At 42.1% G+C, this 22,858-nt stretch overlaps 1 protein-coding gene across 1 annotated transcript in view; it reads left to right on the top strand.

Annotated features, from left to right (window-relative positions):
- LOC141191657 (uncharacterized) overlaps positions 1–21,177 on the top strand; it is a 57,621-nt gene extending 36,444 nt beyond the window's left edge. Inside the window, exons 3-8 of the mRNA XM_073661600.1 lie at positions 9,309–9,458; positions 9,588–9,767; positions 9,850–9,973; positions 10,057–10,154; positions 10,353–10,443; positions 17,249–21,177. Of these exons, the coding sequence (XP_073517701.1) occupies positions 9,381–9,458; positions 9,588–9,767; positions 9,850–9,973; positions 10,057–10,154; positions 10,353–10,443; positions 17,249–18,258 (1,581 nt within the window). The 5' untranslated portion in view covers positions 9,309–9,380 and the 3' untranslated portion in view covers positions 18,259–21,177. The remainder of the gene's footprint in view (positions 1–9,308; positions 9,459–9,587; positions 9,768–9,849; positions 9,974–10,056; positions 10,155–10,352; positions 10,444–17,248) is intronic.
- Positions 21,178–22,858: the final 1,681 nt, after the last annotated feature.

The raw sequence follows: 22,858 nt of genomic DNA, 5'->3' as shown, positions 1-22,858 counted from the left end.
GTATGAGGCAGTGACACACACTGAGTGCACTACAACCAGACGTGGCTGAAGCACACACTGCAGGGTGAGCTGCACTCACACACACACACAGACCTTGCAGACAGCCGTGAACAGCGCAGAGAACTGTGCACTAGCGCTGCATGGCACAGCGATTTATAAAGTAGCTTGGGTAAAGCAGAATAGACCAAATAGGTAGCTAAAACTATCCCTCAGAACAGCAGCGTCCTATGCCTAACTGAATTCACAGCAGAGTGAGCTCAAAATGGCGGCGGCGGCTTTTATAGTGCATCATGACATCATTTCAGCAGCCAATCACAGCCATGCCATTAGTTAAGATGCCTACATGCCTAACAGGATGTGCCCACACTTCTTAGGATCCTCATTGGCTGAATAAAATGAAACTGGCTCATTGCATTATGGGAACTTCCGATTCCGGTATACGATATTGTAAAAGTATCGGAATTAAGTATTGGAATTCCGATACCGCGAATATCGGCCGATACCCGATATTTCAGTATCGGAATGCTCAACACTAATTATAACCCCAGCCCCTGAGGAAGCCAGTCATCGAATGGACATAGAGAGTACTACTAAGAAGTTGTACCGATGGACCTCAGCCAGTGAGGTCCTCACAAATCAACTGGGAGCTTAGAGTAGCTCTCAGGGGCCGTAGTGACACAGGGGATGATGGGCCTTCCCATAATGGTTTGCTGGACTGTTGTGGCTTGTAACAAAAGTTATGTACTGCTACATGTAACCAGAAAGTTCCTGACTGCTTCTTCTGCATTATGCATTCATACGCTGCATTCAATCACGCAGTTAAATCTGCATGTGTTCATTGAACAATGCGGATTTACCACATCTAATACATTCTATTGTGGAAATTTCTGTTTGCGGAGACTAGTGTCTCCACAACAGAAATTAACATGCTGTGGCTCGTAAACCCGCACCACCGGTGAGTTTATGCAACGTCAAATAGAAGCACAGTGGGCATGGGATTTCTATAAATCCCTTCCACTGTGCTTGTAATGTGGAATGTAGCGTTTTATACGCAGCACAGGTGAGCTGCATCCAAAACTCTGCTATTCCTGATCGTGGGCACGTACCCCTGGACATTGTTCTTCCTCATTCATCTCCACATCATCTGGTCCAGGCTTGCAGAGTCAGGAGATATGAGTTCTCTATATATATATATATTTTTTTTTCCTTTTGAGGTTGGGGGGTCCACTTATAGCTATTGTTGTTATGGACGTGACTTACCTAACATTGCGCAGTGAATCTGTTTTCACTATAGTGACTGATATTTCTTGTTGATAAAACTGTGATATTTTTTTCACTTTAAACTTTTTTTTAAACAACACTGATTAGTGCGATCATACAACATACAAACCTCTGATTGCTCAGGTGATTCACTGTACTACTGTAGTGCCGTGTATTATCCCTGCCTGTCAGTGTAATACTAACGACTCCATACATATGAGATAAGTGTTGCCTAAATGGTCATTTGGCAGATGGCTTTCTCTCCCAACTCTACCATACACACAAATATTCCAGCTTTCCTGTGGTTTGTATGAGAGCGTCGCCTCCAGACTCTTCTATCGGAGGATTATCTACAGGAAGAACAAATGGATTAGCCTCTGAAATTCAGGATGCCAGATCCTTCCCTGCCCTGACATCATCTGTCCGTAGGCCCCGAATACATTGTATAGTCGACTAAACCCCACTGAAATCAGTGCTTTAATGTAACTTTAGTCTAATGTGTATGGGGGTGTTAAAAGGTAACTTATTACTATCGAGTACTTGGGTGAGGAGGGGAATTGAGCCGAACATTGTCAAACCTTCTTAGATGCCATGTTTCCTTTTGACAGCAGCAAGTGGTTAAACTGCCAGGGTTTCTGTTGCAGACGCACCTGTGCCATCTCTGCAGTGTACATCTATGTTCTGGTGCCCTAAAGAGTTATTTTTTTTTTAAAAACAAATGTTTAACCTCTTAAGAAATAACAATGGGCCTAATACGTTTTGCAAGTTTCTTTCTTTTTACAAGAATTGTTGGTGCCAGTTTTCTTTTGAAACATTTTAATATCTGATTTTTTTCTGGTGTATTTCTTGTAATATAGGAAAGCCTGAGTCCAGAAATAAACCCCATAAAAAACTGTATATGGAGACTTTGGTATCAAGTAATTTCTGTCCGCGGTGTTTGTGCAAACAAAAAAGCTTTTATAAAAGCCTCAAACTTCTGTGTGTGAATCAGTCATGAGATCTAACATGGTAGAGCCCGGGGAAGACGGGAAACATTCATATAGATGGCTGGTGGTGATGTAGTAAGTGACAGACTCTGGCCAAAAATGTTTCTGGAGCTGTAGTAGAAGATGAAGATGTCGTCCTCATCATGAAGTAGTTATTTCTCATGTCACGTGTAGTGTTGAGCATTCCGATACTGTAATATCGGGTATCGGCCGATATTCGCGGTATCGGAATTCCGATACTTAATTCCGATACTTTTACAATATCGGATACCGGAATCGGAAGTTCCCATAATGCCTGCGCTCTGCAGTGTCTGTGAAGGATGACAAGTTGGATGGCAGCGCGATCCAGCCTGTCATCAGAATGCCATCCCAGCGGGGGAGAATTCTCCTGATTGTTTAAAAGCCGGCGGGCGGTATAAAGCCGCCGGCTTTTAAACAATCACACAGCCCCATACTGCTTCCCCGCAGCCTCCCACCCCGATCCTCCGCTCCCCTCGCCACCTCCCATCCCGATCGTAAGTTAGGACCGGGCGGGGAGCGCAGCTCCAAGGAGCGGGGAGTGAAGGACCCGGGCGGGGAAGCCGGCAGTGAAAACACTTCACCGCCGGCTTTCCCGTTCTGTGCTGCGCTTTCCCGCCGGTTATTTCAAATGAACAGCTGAGGTATCAGGTGATGCCGATCAGCTGTTCATTTGAAGTCGCCGCGTTGCCCTCAGAGGGTTCATGTGAGTTCATGCTTGACTGCATGAACTCACATGAACTTTCCCACGGCCGCACAGGTCAGCCTCACCTCCCAGACCCGTCATGATTAGGGTGTGTGCGGTGTCTGTGCGATGTGTGCGGGGTGTGTGTGCGATGTTTGTGCGGGTGTGCGCGGTGTCTGTGCGTGCAGGCAGACATAGGCCGATGTGACACTACTACTCCCATCGGCCTATGTCTGTCCCCCGTCCACTCCTGCCAGCAGGATCAGCTCGATGGGAGCAGTAGTTCCCATCAGACTGATCCTGCTATTTAAATTGCCCTACTGTGTCCCCAATAAATGTTAAATACATGTCATTGGTGGCCAGTGGTTACCTAAAAGAAATTAGTTCATACATTACCTGTCCCCGCCGATCGCCACCTAAAATAAAGTAAAAAATAAAAAACTACACCTATACTCACCAAGACACCTAATTCCCCGAAGCCATCGATCTCCTGTAATAAAATATAAAATAATAAACCACAACCTTATCCTTACCCCTCCGTAGCAGTCCACGAGTGTCCCACGAAGATCTCCAGTTCAGAGCAGCCACATAGAATGTGACCGCTCTGAACCGCTGCCGCCGCTAGAATGACGGGGCCGTAAGGGTTCACCGGAGTTCAGGCAGCGCTGCTCCGGTTAGCTCCTTTACGGCCCTGCTGTATCGTGAGAAATTCCCACGGTACAGCAGTGCCGTAAAGGAGGTCTCCGGAGCTGCGCTGCCTGAATGCACTCCGGTGACCTCAGTCAGTGGCTCCCGCTGCCGGGAGCGGACGTGTTCCCGGCAGCGTGAGCTTACAGCAGCCATGCACAGCTGTCACCATCTCCAGATGTGACAGCTGTGCATGGGAGATCAGCGCAGGAACGTGGACAGGTAACTATTATTTTTAGTAAACTAAGAATTAAATAAAATTGTGTGTTTTATTTCAAATAAATTATTTTTTTCGGGGTGTAGTGTGTTTTTTCTTTTTAACACTTTGTAGGTTAGTAATGGGGGTGTCTTATAGACGCCCATCATTACTAACCTGGGCTTCATGGCAGCTGGCGCTGACATGAACCCCACCACTATTACCCCCTGCCACCGCACCAGGGCAGCGTGGAAGAGCGAGGCTAAGTGCCAGAGTTGGCGCATCCTATGGATGCGCCATTTCTGGGGCGGCTGACGACTGGTGTTTCTAGCCTGGGAGGGGGCCAATATTCATGGCACCCTTCCTGGGCTATTAATATCAGCCTGGGAAGCTCCGTGGGTTTTACCCCCTTCCAGGCTTCAAACATCTGCCCCAGCCGTCTGCTTAACCTCCGCTAGAGACTAAAATTATGGGGGATCCCACGCCATTTTTTTTTATTTAGTCCCTAAATTATTATTTATTTTTTAATTAATTTTTCCCAAAACTTTTGACGTGGGCTTCGCCATATTTTTGTATGCCAGCCAGGTACAGCATCCAGCTTCTATGAACGCGCCATTTTCCGGGGCGGCTGCGGACTGCAATTTTCAGCGGGGAGCAGAAAGCTTGGGCCTCCCTGCGCTGCAGATTCCATCCCCCAGCTGCCTAGTTGTACCTGGCTGGACACAAAAATAGGGAGAAGCTCCACGTTTTTTTTTTTTTAATTATTTCATGAAATTCATGGAATAATTAAGAAAAAAAGGGCTTCCCTATATTGTTGTGTCCAACCAGGTACAAATAGGCAGCTGGTGGTTGGGGGCAGCCCGTTCCTGCCTGCTGTACCTGGCTGGACCCAAATATAGTGCAAAGCTCCACGTCAATTTTTTTTTAATTATTTCAGGAAATTCATGAAATAATTAAAAAAAAATTATGTGGGGCTTCGCCCTATATTTGTGTCCAGTCAGGTACAGCAGGCAGGAACGGGCTGCCCCCAACCACCAGCTGCCTATTTGTACCTAGCCGGACACAACAATATAGGGAAGCCCTTTTTTTCTTAATTATTCCATGAATTTCATGAAATAATTAAAAAAAAATACGTGGGGCTTCGCCCTATTTTTGTGTCCAGCCAGGTACAACTAGGCAGCTGGGGGCTGGAATGCCGTCACAGCCAGACACTGAGGAGTGGAAGTATGCCTGCGCTTCTCAGTGTCTGCGGGATGACAGGCTGGATGGCAGCGTTCTGCTGCGGTCCAGCCTGTCATCTCGATGTAGCAGAGCTGGAGCCGTCGTGGGAGCCATGGAAAGGTAAGGATGATGTTGCTTTATTATTTTTCTTTTATTTCAGGAGATCGTTGGCTTCAGCTGGAATGGGCGTGATGGTAAGTATGGTTTAATTTAGAACAATAAAGAATTGTGTGTTTATTTCAATTAAAGGACTTTTTTCTGGGTGTTTGTGTTTTTTTTAAATACTTTACTAGAAATTCATGGTGGTCATGTCTAATATTGGCGTGACCCCATGAATTTCGGGCTTAGGGCCAGCTGATAATGCCAAGCTGGCCTTAACCCCTTTATTACCCAGTGAGCCACCGCACCAGGGCCCTGGATGAGTTGGGTACAGCGCCAGAAGATGGCGCTTCTATGAACGCGCCATTTTCCGGGGCGGCTGCGGACTGCAATTTGCAGCGGGTGGGGCCCAGAAAGCTTGGGCCTCCCTGCGCTGCAGATTCCAGCCCCCAGCTGCCTAGTTGTACCTGGCTGGACACAAAAATAGGGCGAAGCTCCACGTTTTTTTTTTTAAATTCATGAAATTCATGGAATAATTAAGAAAAAAGGGCTTCCCTATATTGTTGTGTCCGGCTAGGTACAAATAGGCAGCTGGTGGTTGGGGGCAGCCCGTTCCTGCCTGCTGTACCTGACTGGACACAAATATAGGGCGAAGCCCCACATAATTTTTTTTTAATTATTTCATGAATTTCCTGAAATAATTAAAAAAAAATTGACGTGGGGCTTCGCACTATATAAAAAAAGGGAAGCCCTTTTTTTCTTAATTATTTCATGAATTTCATGAAATAATTAAAAAAAAAAAATACGTGAAGCTTCTCCCTATTTTTGTGTCCAGCCAGGTACAACTAGGCAGCTGGGGGATGGAATCTGCAGCGCAGGGAGGCCCAAGCTTTCTGCCCCCCCCCCCCCGCTGAAAATTGCAGTCCGCAGCCACCCCGGAAAATGGCGCGTTCATAGAAGCTGGATGCTGTACCTGGCTGCATACAAAAATATGGCGAAGCCCACGTCAAAAGTTTTGGGAAAAATTAATTAAAAAATAAATAATAATTTAGGGACTGCATCTTTATTAACTCCTCAAATGTCATTTAGTGTTAAAATAAAGGATTTATTTTAAAAAAAATTGACGTGGGGCTTCGCCCTATATTTGTGTCCAGCCAGGTACAGCAGGCAGGAACAGGCTGCCCCCAACCACCAGCGGCCTATTTGTACCTGGCCAGACACAACAATATAGGGAAGCCCTTTTTTTAAAAAAATTATTTCATGAAATAATTAAAAAAAAATTGACGTGGGGCTTCGCACTATATTTGTGTCCAGCCAGGTACAGCAGGCAGGAACGGGCTGCCCCCAACCACCAGCTGCCTATTTGTACCTGGTTGGACACAACAATATAGGGAAGCCCTTTTTTTCTTAATTATTCCATGAATTTCATGAAATAATTTAAAAAAAAAATGCGTGGGGCTTCGCCCTGTTTTTGTGCCCAGCCAGATACAACTAGGCAGCTGGGGGCTGGAATCCGCAGCGCAGGGAGACCCAAGCTTTCTGGGCCACCCCCGCTGCAAATTGCAGTCCGCAGCCGCCCCAGAAAATGGCGCGTTCATAGAAGCGCCATCTTCTGGCGCTGTACCCAACTCATCCAGGGCCCTGGTGCGGTGGCTCACTGGGTAATAAAGGGGTTAAGGCCAGCTTGGCATTATCAGCTGGCCCTAAGCCCGAAATTCATGGGGTCACGCCAATATTAGACATGACCACCATGAATTTCTAGTAAAGTATTTAAAAAAACACAACACCCAGAAAAAAGTCCTTTAATTGAAATAAACACACAATTCTTTATTGTTCTAAATTAAACCATACTTACCGTCACGCCCATTCCAGCTGAAGCCAACGATCTCCTGCAATAAAAGTAAAATAATAAAGCAACATCATCCTTACCTTTCCATGGCTCCCACGACAGCTTCAGCTCTGCTACATCGAGATGACAGGCTGGACCGCAGCAGAACGCTGCCATCCATCCTGTCATCCCGCAGACACTGAGAAGCGCAGGCATGCTTCCACTCCTCAGTGTCTGGCTGTGACGGCATCCAGATGAGCCGAGGTCATGTCCAATGAACTCAGCTCACCTCATGTACGTCACTGACAGCGTGGGAAAATTCTCCTGCACTCAGCACTTCAGCGTGAGAATTTTCCCACGCTGTCAGTGACGTGCATGAGGTGAGCTGAGTTCATTGGACATGAACTCGGCTCATCTGGATGACGTCACAGAGAGACACTGAGGAGCGCAAGCATGCCTGCGCTTCTCAGTGTCTGCGGGATGACAGGCTGGACGGCAGCGTTCTGCTGCGGTCCAGCCTGTCATCTCGATGTAGCAGAGCTGGAGCTGTCCTGGGAACCATTGAAAGGTAAGGATGAGGTTGCTTTATTATTTTACTTTTATTGCAGGAGATCGTTGGCTTCAGCTGGAATGGGCGTGATGGTAAGTATGGTTTAATTTAGAACAATAAAGAATTGTGTCTTTATTTCAATTAAAGGACTTTATTCTGGGTGTTTGTGTTTTCTTTTAACTTTGACTATGGGGTTAGTAATGGGGGTGTCTTATAGACGCCTCTCCATTACCAACCTGGGCTTGATGTCAGCTGGCATTATAAGCTGACATCAACCCCAACCCTATTACCCCCTGCCACCGCACCAGGGCAGCGTGGAAGAGCGAGGCTAAGTGCCAGAATTGGCGCATCCTATGGATGCGCCATTTCTGGGGCGGCTGACGGCTGGTGATTCTAGCCTGGGAGGGGGCCAATATTCATGGCACCCTTCCTGGGCTATTAATATCAGCCCCCAGCTGTCTGCCTAGCCTGTGCTAGCTATTAAATTAGGGGGGACCCCACGTTATTTTTTTTGGGGGGTTCCCCCATTTTAATAGCTAGTAAAGGCTAGGTATTCAGCTGGGGGCTGATATTAGTAGCCTGGGAAGCTCCGTGGGTATTACCCCCTTCCCAGGCTTCAAACATCTGCCCCAGCTGTCTGCTTAACCTCCGCTAGAGCCTAAAATTAAGGGGAACCCCACGCCAATTTTTTTTTAAATAAATCCTTTATTTTAACACTAAATGACAAGTACAGTAATCAACACTGTCACTGTACTTCATATATATGTGACTGACATGTTTCTATCTATCTAATCTATGTGTGATTCTCTATTCTTTCTATTCTAAATTGTCGGGTACAGATGCTGAATTGCCGGCCGGCTTTCTTAAAGAGACGGTGCATGAAAACACTATTATTTTTTTAAATAAATCCTTTACACTAAATGACAAGTACAGTAAGCAACACTGTCACTGTACTTCTTATATATGTGACTGACATGTTTCTATCTATCTAATCTATGTGTGAAGCTCTATTCTGTCTGTTATAAATTGTCGGGTACCGCTGCTGAATTGCCGGCTGGCTTTCTTAAAGAGACGGTGCATGAAAACACTAATATTTTTTTTTAATAAATCCTTTACACTAAATGACAAGTACAGTAAGCAACATTGTCACTGTACTTCATATATATGTGACTAACATGTTTCTATCTATCTAATCTATGTGTGATGCTCTATTCTTTCTGTTGTAAATTGTCGGGTACCGGTGTATGCCGCTGATGAATTGCCGGCTTTTCATGTCATTCTACATTATTCTTAGTTGTTTTACTTCATGTAGAATTAACCTACAAGGAAAGAAAGGGTTTATTTTCATTCCGATATTTGTGTCCCATTGACTTGCATTGGTTTCCGGTATCGGAATCGGCGATATCCGATACTTTTTGGGTATCGGCCCGATCCAATCCGATACGATATTTCCTGATATCGGAAGGTATCGCTCAACACTAGTCACGTGTAATGAATATCTCCTGCAGTATTGCTAATGCCGATTCCAGTGTCGGTAAATGAGACGACAATTAGTGTTATGGAAGATGAGTCTATGAGAAACGCATTCAACTGGAGAGGAAGAAAATGCTTGTTTTCTGTGGCATAAAATATATAGGTTTTATTAGTAGATGTGAAGAAGAAAACTAAATACTGTAAAATAATAAATCTCCTCAAATGTTTCCCTTATTATCTCCAGTAATTGTATTATTACACAGAATTTTTATGATGTTACATCGGCTCATCTTCTTCTCATTCAGGTCTCTACAATATCAGATCCTCTCAGTGAAGATCTTCTAGATAAGAGAATTTTCTTGATTTACCCATCAAAGATGGATATGGACAGAGACAAGATGGCGGAGAGGATATTACACCTCACCCTGGAGATCCTCTTCCAGCTTACTGGAGAGGTGAGAGATTCTGATGGCGTCACATTACATCATTCTTATCTATGGGAATAACAGATGGACAGAACTGGAGAGGTGAGGACTCTGGAAATGTCTGGAGTGAGATTTATTAATGTGTCTCTCCATAACCAGGATTACACAGTAGTGAAGAAGACCTCTAGTGAGCGCTGTCAGGACCCTGCGTCTGAGGGATGGAGAAGACCCCTGAGCCCAATCACGGGGCCTCCACCTTACACCCTGATACATGAGGACATCAATGACCAGAAGATCCTAGAACTCACCTACAAGATGATTGAGCTGCTGACTGGAGAGGTGACACTGCTGGGAATGCTGGGACATTATACAGTAATGCTATGAAGAGATCAGGGGATGACTGTATCATTGTATGTGTCAGGTTCCTATAAGGTGTCAGGATGTCGCTGTCTATTTCTCCATGGAGGAGTGGGAGTATTTAGAAGGACACAAAGATCTGTACAAGGACATCATGATGGAGGTTCCCCAGCCCCTCACATCGCCAGGTAATAGACAGGACTAAATACACATGGCCTATAATTATCTGTATGTAAAGGATGAATTCAGTCCCTGTATGTGTTTCCTCCAGATCTATCCAGTAAGAGAACAACACCAGAGAGATGTCCCCGTCCTCTTCTTTCACAAGACTGTAAACAAGAAGATCCCAATGTTCCTCAGGATGATCAGGTAGATGAAGAGAAGGTGTCATGAAATCTCCCCTATGATGTATAGATGTCTGTGAAGGTCTTGTGCTCAATTTTGTTTTATCTACCAGTATTACATGTTTTATACTTGTGAAATGAGAATGGTGGAGATGGCAGGATTAGAGCTGATCATGGATGTGACTTCTTCATCTGTCTGTGACTTTTACAATATTTGTTTCAGGGTGAAGATCTGACCCATATTAATACTACAGAGACATATGTGAGGGGTGATGAGCGGTGTAAGGAGGAGATTCCTACATATGACTACCCAGGTGAGTAGTGACCACTAAATGCAGAGAAGTCACAGATTCTTCTCAGTCACCGGCTGTGGCTGCTTTAATGGTGGTGTAGACCGGCCGTATCACAATCGTGTGATCACCATTTTGCCGCTAGACCACAACATTCTCCTCCATCCGAAAATGTTCAAATTACTTTGTGAATTGGGAAAGCCCTTTTCTAGAGAACTTACAACCTGGAGGATCCACCTACCCCCTGGGATTAGGAGACGCTGTCCGTTACCTGCCCAGATATGTAAACTACAAAGTCAAATGACAGCGTACGTAGAATGTGCTGACAAGTTAGAAAATCACTTGAAGAAAAACATTATGATGGGCCGTAAGAGAAAGTGGAGGGTAATGATGCTGTTGGCTTCCTAGAACCCTGATATCTTATTGGATGAATCTACCTTCTCTCCCTTCTGTGTTGCTGAATGTCCTCATATGGTCCCTACAAGACCAGGTCCAGTCTTTCTGGCCAAACTTTACTTTTATTATCAACAACATTAAATGTGCAGTGAGGCCAAGTGTGAATTTCTGTACAATAACAACAGAGTTTCCCTTTATCTTGACTTTTCAAACCAATTAACTTCAAACAGGATCGTGATAAACTACATAAAAACATTACACCTGTGCCATGATATATCTCTAAGCTGTGCTTGGCTGAAGACTGTAATATACATATATTCACACCTGCAGAAGATGTGTTGGCTCGAGCCCTGGTTTCATGGATTCACTCCACATCATAAATTCCATGTTTTCAATCCTAAGGAATTCAGATTACTGCACAATCTCTCCTGAAATGGGGAGCTGTCACGAAAACACCAATTGGTCAGACCTTGCAGCTCTCTGGCGCCCCCTTATCCTGCTGGTCAAACACGGTATTGACCGAGGATAAGCACGGGCGCAGCTGCTCTAATTTATGTCGACTATTGCGGCACGTGATGTGACAGGACGTATATATACCACCAGTTCCTTCCAGGAACGTACAGTGCTGGCCAAAAGTATTGGCACCCCTGCAATTCTGTCAGATAATACTCAGTTTCTTCCTGAAAATGATTGCAATCACAAATTCTTTGGTATTATTCTCTTCATTTAATTTGTCTTCAATGAAAAAAACACAAAAAGAATTGTCCTAAAGCCAAATTGGATATAATTCCACACCAAACCTAAAAAACGGGGTGGACAAAAGTATTGGCACCATTTGAAAAATCATGTGATGCTTCTCTAATTCGTGTAATTAACAGCACCTGTAACTTACCTGTGGCACCTAACAGGTGTTGGCAATAACTAAATCACACTTGCAGCCAGTTAACATGGATTAAAGTTGACTCAACCTCTGTCCTGTGTCCTTGTGTGTACCACATTGAGCATGGAGAAAAGAAAGAAGACCAAACAACTGTCTGAGGACTTGAGAAACCAAATTGTGAGGAAGCATGAGCAATCTCAAGGCTACAAGTCCATCTCCAGAGACCTGAATGTTCCTGTGTCTTCCGTGCGCAGTGTCATCAAGAAGTATAAAGCCCATGGCACTGTGGCTAACCTCCCTAGATGTGGACGGAAAAGAAAAATTGACGAGAGATTTCAACGCAATATTGTGCGGATGGTGGATAAAGAACCTCGACTAACATCCAAACAAGTTCAAGCTGCCCTGCAGTCCAAGGGTACAACAGTGTCAACCCGTACTATCCGTCGGCGTCTGAATGAAAAAGGACTGTATGGTAGGATACCCAGGAAGACCCCACTTCTTACCCCGAGACATAAAAGAGCCAGGCTGGAGTTTGCCAAAACTTACCTGAGAAAGCCTAAAACGTTTTGGAAGAATGTTCTCTGGTCAGATGAGACAAAAGTAGAGCTTTTTGGGAAAAAGCATCAACATAGAGTGTACAGGAAAAAAAAAGAGGCATTCAAAGAAAAGAACACGGTCCCTACAGTCAAACATGGCCGAGGTTCTCTGATGTTTTGGGGTTGCTTTGCTGCCTCTGCCACTGGACTGCTTGACCGTGTGCATGGCATTATGAAGTCTGAAGACTACCAACAAATTTTGCAGCATAATGTACAGTGCCTACAAGTAGTATTCAACCCCCTGCAGATTTAGCTGGTTGACACATGCGGAATTAACTTGGCATTGTGACATTTGTACTGTAGATCAGCCTGGAAGTGGGAAATGCACTGCAGCAAATTTTTTTTTTTTTTTTTTAAAACGTAAAAAGTTAATTCAGAGTGTCATTTATTATTCAACCCCTCAAACCACAAGAATTCTGTTTGGTCCCCCTAAAGTATTAAGAAGTAGTTCAGGCACCAAGAATAATGAGCTTCACATGTGTGGATTAAAGATCTCTTTTGCCAGCCTTTTCTGACTATTTAAGACCCTCCCCAAACTTGTGAACAGCACTCAGACATGGTCAATATGGGAAAGACAAAGGAGCATTCCAAGGCCATCAGAGACAAGATCGTGGAGGGTCACAAGGCTGGCAAGGGGTACAAAACCCTTTCCAAGGAGTTGGGCCTACCTGTCTCCACTGTTGGGAGCATCATCCGTAAGTGGAAGGATTATGGAACTACTGTTAGCCTTCCACGGCCAGGACAGCCTTTGAAAGTGTCCTCCCGTGCCGAGGCCAGGCTTGTCCGAAGAGTCAAGGCTAACCCAAGGACAACAAGGAAGGAGCTCCGGGAAGATCTCATGGCAGTGGGGACATTGGTTTCAGTCAATACCATAAGTAACGTACTCCACCGCAATGGTCTCCGTTCCAGACGAGCCCGTAAGGTACCTTTACTTTCAAAGCGACATGTCAAGGCTCGTCTACAGTTTGCTCATGATCACTTGGAGGACTCTGAGACAGACTGGTTCAAGGTTCTATGGTCTGATGAGACCAAGATCGAGATCTTTGGTGCCAACCACACACGTGACGTTTGGAGACTGGATGGCACTGCATACGACCCCAAGAATACCATCCCTACAGTCAAGCATGGTGGTGGCAGCATCATGCTGTGGGGCTGTTTCTCTGCCAAGGGGCCTGGCCATCTGGTCCGCATCCATGGGAAGATGGATAGCACGGCCTACCTGGAGATTTTGGCCAAGAACCTCCGCTCCTCCATCAAAGATCTTAAGATGGGTCGTAATTTCATCTTCCAACAAGACAACGACCCAAAGCACACAGCCAAGAAAACCAAGGCCTGGTTCAATAGGGAAAAAGTCAAGATGTTGGAGTGGCCTAGTCAGTCTCCTGACCTTAACCCAATTGAAAACTTGTGGAAGGAGCTCAAGAATAAAGTCCACATGAGACACCCAAAGAACCTAGATAACTTGGAGAAGATCTGCATGGAGGAGTGGGCCAAGATAACTCCACAGACCTGTGCCGGCCTGATCAGGTCTTATAAAAGACGATTATTTGCTGTAATTGCAAACAAGGGTTATTCCACAAAATATTAAACATAGGGGTTGTATAATAATTGACCCACACGTTTATGTTTAAAATTTAATAAAATTCAACTGAGCAACATAACTTTTTGGTTTGTAAGATTTATGCTTCTGTTCATAAAACCTACTCTCGTTTGCAGTTTGAAGGCTCTAACTTATTTGCATCTTATCAAACCAGCTAAATCTGCAGGGGGTTGAATACTACTTGTAGGCACTGTAGGGCCCAGTGTGAGAAAGCTCACCTCAGAGGTCATGGGTCTTTCAGCAGGACAATGACCCAAAACACACTTCCAAAAGCACTATAAAATGGTTTGAGAGAAAGCAATGGAGACTTCTAAGGTGGCCAGCAATGAGTCCAGACCTGAATCCCATAGAACACCTGTGGAGAGATCTCAAAATGGCAGTTTGGAGAAGGCACCCTTCAAATATCAGGGACCTGGAGCAGTTTGCCAAAGAAGAATGGTCTACAATTCCAGCAGAGCATTGTAAGAAACTCATTGATGGTTACCGGAAGCGGTTGTTCGCAGTTATTTTGGCTAAAGGTTGTGCAACCAAGTATTAGGCTGAGGGTGCCAATACTTTTGTCCGGCCCTTTTTTGGAGTTTTGTGTCAAATGATCAATGATTTGATTTTTGCTTCATTCTCTTTTGTGTTTTTTCCTTGCAAGCAAATTAAATGAAGAGAATAATACCAAAGAATTTGTGATTGCAATAATTTTCAGGAAGAAACTGAGTATTATCTGACAGAATTGCAGGGGTGCTAATACTTTTGGCCAGCACTGTATATATACCTCCGACCAGCCGCCCTCAAACCACAATATCACATAAATACTGGTATACTGCCACCACCGATCGCTTAACAGGTGGATTGGGTACCCGTTAGGTAATGTGAATTAGCGGGTGAGGAACGTGTTTGCTCGACATAGGACAAGAAGAACGAAGCTGGTAAATAATAATGATTTACTCCCAAAAGTGGGCAGTGTTTACAAAAGATATACAAGATATTATAAAAGAGACAATGTACATATATGAATAAACAGTTATTAAAATAAAAGGGATAAGTAATAGCAAAACCTGTGCCACGTGGTGATGGTCTCAGATTCTGTGGGGGGGACGGCTCCCCGGAAATTAGATGTGATTCTTCCACGCAGCGTGGTGTGCATGCGTCTGACATCCCGGGGCAAGAATGACTTAAAAAATGGCCGTTCTGGTTTTTAGTAAAGGGGCCAAAACATTAGGAGACACCCATGGTGCTTACCTCACACGGGGACTCGGCTTTGTGAACCCACCCAGCTGCAGAAGACCTAAAACTCCTTCAGATTTCATATCTTGGTGTGGAGGGGGGGTCCCACATCCAAGATGGAGACATCATGTTTGCTGTCACCACTATTCATGAAGATGGATATCAAATATGAAATCTCTATGATGCTCAGAAGCTCAGAACCCATTTCCCGGGCTTCCGGTGGTCTCCTCGTCACGAAAACCACACCATCACAATTGGAAAAAGATGACCATCTCAAAAATGTGCTCCCTGTGTTTCTGACAGTCATGTGCATGATTAAAATCGACATTAAACATTTGTGCAGCTAAACAATAGGATTGGAGGGAAAAATCCAGGGTATACCAGTGCTTGCTCTGGGCTGAGGCTTTATGACGCTCATAAAAATTCCTGAGGTTTGGGGGAAAAGCAACAGTGAGTTCTATGTAAAACTCTTACAAATGGACAGGGGGGTGGAGATTTGAGACAGCTCTCATTTTTTAAAACTATGACCAAAAATACATTTTGCCTGACAGGAGCACTAATACTTTCTCTACTCTTCTCATCAGGACTCATAGTAGATCCAATGGTCCACCATAAATGACTGCAATTCCGGTTTAGTGTTGTAGTTCTCCCCTGATACATATATTGTTGTTGGGGATGTAACATATCTTTTATTCTGTCTTTTTTTACAGGTTCATTTTGTATGATAGTTTGAGTGTGGTGGAATCGGCCTGACTCACTTATGTGACTCTGTAACTCCCTCGTTGTCTTTAAAAGAAGGTCTCCATTATGTCTTCCCAATGCCCGAGGTCTAAATTTAAGACACCTCAGCTCTGCACTATTATAAAAAGTTCTCTTTAAATGTCTAATATTTCTTCTTGAAACTCCTCTGACAGAAAATATTGGCCCTTATCATAGTTTAGATTACGAAGAGCCACCGAGCCCCATACTCCAATTACCACAGAAAGGTTTCACCACTAGTTACTCGTTTTTAACTGATGGAGACTATTGAGTTTGATCATTTCAGTAGATGTGTTATTGTCTATAGTCACAGTTTTTGACTCAAGTGATCCTCTAATTTAACCTCTTCCTGCAGCCAGTTTTGTGTTCCTAGTCAGGCTCCATTTTCAAATCAGACGTGTGTCACTTTATGTGGTGATAACTTTGTAATTCTTCACAAAGGATAATAGGAAACAAATGGACCTTACAAATTATATTCCAACTTCTCTTGAATTTGACAATACCCTATATACAGCTGTACACTACTGTCTGGGCACATGGCAGGTTAAGAAGGGAAGGAGCGACATTTAGCTATTGTATTGCTGATCTTGCTGGAATAGTTTTCAGACACAATGTATTGGGGGCGCTGTTCATGGTCACCTGACAGCTCAAAAGATGGCCACCACTAACAGGCTTGGTGCTATATAATCCATTTTCCAGATCCCAGGGACTGCCTTGCTTATCCCCAGAGGAGATGGAACACACCATTTAAAGAAGCCTTAATATAATAAAATGACAGAAAACCAGAGCAGTAGAAATCACCATAAAGTAGCTTCATTTTGAAAATTATAACCCTCAGTGAATTAATCTATAGGAGAAGTGAATATTTTGACTCCACAATCACTTTCCAGAAATTAGCACGCAGTGGATGTTGAAGGGTGAAAATTACACATTTGCCATTTTATTACCCAACACATAGTGCCCAGATTGTGCTCTAGGAGACGCACACCGTAAATTAAGTGGGTTCTTCTCACTATAATAATGCCAAATACATGGTTGCTAAATATTGTTTAGGCACACTTCAAGGCTCAGAAGGAAGGGGGAGATTTGACTTTGGGAGACCGGATTTTGCTGCATTGGTTTATGGATGAGTAGAAGTTTTTATTGGTATCATTTTTGCCTACATAACATTTTTTGATGGCTTCTTATTCCATATTTTGGAGACAGAATGAACAAACAGTTGAACACTACGCTCTACTGGTTCATTCTGTGAGGTTTTCACTTTTCACTGTCATTCTGTCAATAACTTGCCATTTCTACAGACATTTAAGTAGAAATGTTCAAAAATGTAAATTCAAGGATATTTCATTCAAAATTATTAATTGTTTTTTTTCTTGGCAGATGACTGTACCTGGAGATCAGAGAGACCGGAGATTTTTAAATCGGATGATCTTGAGATCTTACAGGATACAATTGAAGTTTATGCCATTTCTCCAGATATCCCATCTTCCCTTCAAAGCAAAGATCTATCATCTAAGCCTATGGAACAGATCCTGTCTTCTGATTCATTACCGACTATGAAGGAAAAAAATCAAAATAAAAAAATAAGCATTAAAAAACGAACTGCTCCTAAAGGAAAGAGGTCATTTTCACTTTCAGAAAATGGAAATAGTTTTACCCTCGAAAAGTCTATTCTTAAACATCAAAAAATACACACAGCGGATAATAGATTGTTTTGTTCCAAATGTGGCCGAAGTTTTAACCAGAAATCAGTTTTTGTTGCGCACCAGCGAACTCACACAGCGGAGAAGCCTTTTTCATGTTCAGAATGTGGGAAATGTTTTAACCGGAAATCACTTCTTAATATCCACAAGAGAACTCACACGGGGGAGAAGCCTTTTTCATGTTCGGAATGTGGGAAATGTTTTAACTGGAAATCAGCTTTTGTTAGACACCAGAGAACTCACAGTAAGGAGAAGCCTTTTTCCTGTTCAGAATGTGGGAAATATTTCAACCAGAAATCACTTCTTAATATCCACAAGAGAACTCACACGGGGGAGAAGCCTTTTTCATGTTCAGAATGTGGCAAATGTTTTAACCAGAAATCAGATTTGATTAAGCACCAGAGAACCCACACAGGGGAGAAGCCTTTTTCATGTTCAGAATGTGGGAAATGTTTTAACCAGAAATCCACTTTGGTTAGTCACCAGAGAGCTCACACAGGAGAGAAGCCTTTTTCGTGTTCAGAATGTGGGAAATGTTTTAACCAGAAATCAGCTTTGGTTAATCACCAGAGAACTCACACAGGGGAGAAGCCTTTTTCATGTTCTGAATGTGGGAAAAGTTTTAACCAGAAATCAGCTTTGGATAGACACATGAGAACTCACACAGGGGAGAAGCCTTTTTCCTAATCTTTTTTTTTAATCCAATACATTTTTATAGATATTTTTTTATTAGTTTTTTTTTTTTTACAAACCAAGAAACCAGTACATACAGTAATAAAATAACATACCATAGGATGACATACATGCATCTCTCCTATATATCCTTTCAGCTTGCCCATTACCGTCTGATAACTTGCAGTCACTATATCTTACAATTAACATTCCACATTCTTGAAATTTCTTATATAACCATACTATTGTATTAAACATTATGATCCTATACACTTGTAGGTGTGCTATATTACTGTTAAATATGAATTATGGATATTCATTTTTTAATCTGAATTCTATATAGATCAGCCTCGAGCTAGGTTTTGCTGACAAGACATTCAGGCTATTCTTGTCTTTTTAGCTCAGTGTAAGTTAGTGCCATAAGCAGAACAACAGGTGCTGTGAGGGGCCAATATAACCCACACAGGGTGGGGGTCTCGGGGTCTCTTTTCCATTCTACATTACATGGCTCAGTCCTAGGATCTAAGAGCTGAAGAGACAGCTGATATGTAGGCCCTGACACACGTGCTGGACACAGACAGACGCAACCTACCATTCAGGATCCCAGGAAAAGATAGGTGAATCTCAACTAATAGGCTAATTATGGACAAATGGAAAATCACTTTGTAACTATTTCACCTATTTTATGTAACTGCTGGAATTATTCTTTTTAATGGACAACCCAAGAATAAATAATATATTCTTTGAACAATCGCATCTGATAAACAGTCCTATCTATATATAAATATACAAAAATAATTATATTTAACATTTTGGCGAGCCCCCAGTCCTGAGTTTTTTTGTGCTTTCAAGTGGCTTCCTTCTCCTTGAACAAGGTGGGGGAGAGGAGGAAAGCTTTTGCTGAACACCTGTTGTCCAAGTGTCGGGAAATCCACTAACTTTGTCACAAGAATCAGAAATAACCTACAGATGATTGAGGACTGATATATTCTCCAGATGGATTGACAGGCACCAGAAGTACTACAAGGATCAGAAGTACACTGATGACCAAACCCCAGTGTAAAGGAGAATCTGAGAAATCTGAAGTTAAGGAAAAATATGGATATTATTTCTTCTTTTCTAAGCAAAGTAAACTAAAATTAAAGGCTACTGACGAGACTGACTTAGACGTTTTGTGGCTTAGCTTATGCGCAGAATGTGAAATGGAGAATTTAAAATTAGATTCTAAGCTGGTGTCCTTTTATAGAGACAAAGAGAAGTTGAAAAATATTTTACAATTGGTTGACATTTCACAAACTTGTGTCAGAAAAGTCAAAGCATGACTCTGTAATAGTGTAAAGGATACTAATGATGTTACTGATTCTGACTGTAATGTGGAAATTGAACAGGATAACAGCTACTGAAGGTGACCGTCTGGTGACAAAGAGACTGACATGGGAACGGACAAAAGAGAAACTGACATATTAAGTGATGTAGGAGGAGACATGATAATTGACTCAAGTGATGTAGGAGGAGCTTATGTACAAAGACCATTAAAACTAGAAGAAAACTTAAAAGCTACACAGGCCCAATTCCAAATTAAAGTTAGGAAAAATTTGTTAAAATTATAAAAAATCATGCCAAAATCCATGTCTGTACAGGGTGGGCCATTTATATGGATACACCTAAATAAAATGGGAATGGTTGGTGATATTAGCTTCCGGTTTGTGGCATATTAATATATGGGAGGGGGAAAACTTTTCCAGATGGGTGGTGACCATGGCGGCCATTTTGAAGTCTGCCATTTTGGATCCAACTTTATTTTTTCCATGGGAAGAGGGTCATGTGACACATCAAACTTATTGACAATTTCATAAGAAAAACAATGGTGTGCTTGGTTTTAACGTAACTCTATTCTTTCATGAGTTTTTTACAAGTTTCTCTTTGTTTACAGCCATTGATATGTCACAGAGGTTAACACTTGAGGAGTGGATAGAAATTGTGTTGATGTCTGGTGAACGCGCAGTACTCAGGTCATTGCAGCAGATTCAATGCAAGACACCCTATGAGACCACCCATCTCCCATGCTACAGTTACCAAACTGCTTGCCAAATTTCGTAAAACAGGTTCAGTGAACATCCCTTCAGCGGATATTAGCTACTCACAAATGGCACCCTTGCAAAATCCAGCTGCTGCAGCATCTCAACGAGGATGACCCAGATCAACGCACTGAATTTGCAGAATGGGCAAAACAAAAATTGGAACAGCATCCTCAGTTTACACAGAACATTATATTCAGTGATGAGGCAAACTTTTTGTGAATGGTGAAGTTAACAAACAAAACCACCGCTATTGGTCTGACACTAACCCACAGTGGATAGATCCCTCCAAGACTGTTGGAACACAAAAAATGATAGTATGGTGTGGTATATGGGGTACAAAGATAGTGGGGCCATTCTTCATCAATGGAAACCTCAATGCCACTGGATAGCTGAAATTGCTACATGATGATGTGTTGCTTTCTTTATACACTGAAGATGGCACGTTCCCTGAGTTTTTCCACCAAGATGGTGCCACCACCACATTATGGGTGTCAGGTCCAAGCATTCCTACATGAACAGTTTCCTGGAAAGTGGATTGGTCATCATGGGCCAGTTGAATGGCCACCAAGGTCTCCTGATCTGACCCCCTTAGACTTTTATCTTTGGGGTCATCTGAAGGCAATTGTCTATGCTGTGAAGATATGAGATGTGCAGCATCTGAAACAACTGATACTGGATGCCTGTGCTAGCATTTCTTCTGGGGTGTTGCTATCAGTGTGTCAAGAGTGGGAGAAGAGGGTTGCATTGACAATCCAACACAATGGGCAGCACTTTGAACACATTTTATAAGAGGTCATAAACTTGTAAATAACTCATGAAAGAATAAAGTTTTATGTTAAAACCAAGCTCACCATTGTTTTTCTTATGAAATTCTCAATAAGTTTAATGTCACATGACCCTCTTCCAATTGAAAAAAATAAAGTTGGATCCAAAATGGCCGACTTCAAAATGGCCACCATGGTCACCACCCATCTGGAACAGTTTTCCTCCTCTCATATATTAATGTGCCACAAACAGGAAGTTGATATAACCAACCATTCCCATTTTATTTAGGTGTATCCATATAAATGGCCCACCCTGTATATACAGTTGTGATCAAAAGTTTACATACTCCGGCAGAATTTTTCCTTTCTTGGCCTTGTTTCAGAGAATATGAATGATAACAAAAAAAACTTTTTCTCCACTCATGATTATTGGTTGGGTGAAGCCATTTATTGTCAAACTACTGTGTTTTCTCTTTTTAAATCTTAATGACAACCAAAAACATCCAAATGACCCTGATCAAAAGTTCACATACCCTGGTGATTTTGGCTTGATAACATACACGACTGTTGCTTAATGTGGTAATTATATTATGTGATTTGTTCCAACTGTTTTCATTGGCACATTTTTATTATTTTATAAAATCCTGTTCATTGTGTAGCTATGCAGTGATAAAGAACGCAAGTGAGCGTTCGAAACGCGTCTTGCTCCCCTTCCCTGTCTATGCAACCTTTGTAATTTTTGCAAGTTTTTAATGGATGAAAAATAAAGAAAGAATTATTTTACCAGACTCTGGAACAACTATCCCTTTTTTTAGCATATTCTGGTGTGGAATCACCTGGTTCCGTGCAAGCTAGATTATAAGTATTGGGTGAGCTGGCTTTCCTTTTACTATATGTGAATTCCTATTTTCAGTTGGTGTAACTTAAAGCTTGTAAGCCGAGTAGAGAGAATTTCCAAGACATTTCTATCTTTGCAAGTAAAGGAAATAGTTATATGTATGTGGGGAATATTCAAAGAAATATAAAGATATTAAATTTAATAGTTTACAATGCTCATTGATAATTAGGATATAATAATTTTGTGTTAAAAACATATGTATTCATACCTTTGCATGTTGAATGTATGGTTTGAATAGATCTAGGACAGAGTGAAATGACAGATGAGTACATGAGCAGCTGCAAAATCCCCCCCCCCAAAAAAAAGTTTTTATGTGAAGTAATAGAAATACATTTCATTCTGAGAATATTATGATACATAATTAAGTATTATCCACATTATATATATATATATATATATATATATATATATATATATATATATATATATATATATAATCTTTAGTAATTATTATTTCTTGATTTAGTTTATAGTGGATAAGTGCAAGCACACATCAAAATGATTTATAAAGGAAATTTACATTTAGAATAATTTAGAATAATTTTCCACATTATAATTTTATAGTATTCAAGGTTAATATTTTTTAATGGTTACCTAGATGAGTACACACATCTTCAGACAAATATATGCTACACATTGATATGAAATGTATGCAAAATATTTATAAAATAATTATTTTTAATTTTGGTGAATTATTTTATAAAATAATATTTTTTGGGCATTAAGGGGGAAAATGTGTTTTTGATCCTGATTATATAATCACTTTTGATCAATACTTATTTTTCACACATTTTAATAAAGAAGAAATATTAATAAGGTACAATGGTATAACTAAGAAGGGTATTACATGCGAAGTTGCATAACTTACCGTA

This window comes from Phyllobates terribilis, unplaced genomic scaffold, assembly GCF_046119375.1.
Source record: "Phyllobates terribilis strain yellow unplaced genomic scaffold, ASM4611937v1 Scaffold_49__1_contigs__length_9717188, whole genome shotgun sequence".
Taxonomy (NCBI): Eukaryota; Metazoa; Chordata; class Amphibia; order Anura; family Dendrobatidae; genus Phyllobates; species Phyllobates terribilis.
Note: the sequence above shows the minus strand (reverse complement) of the source record. Positions and strands in the feature narration are given on the sequence as shown.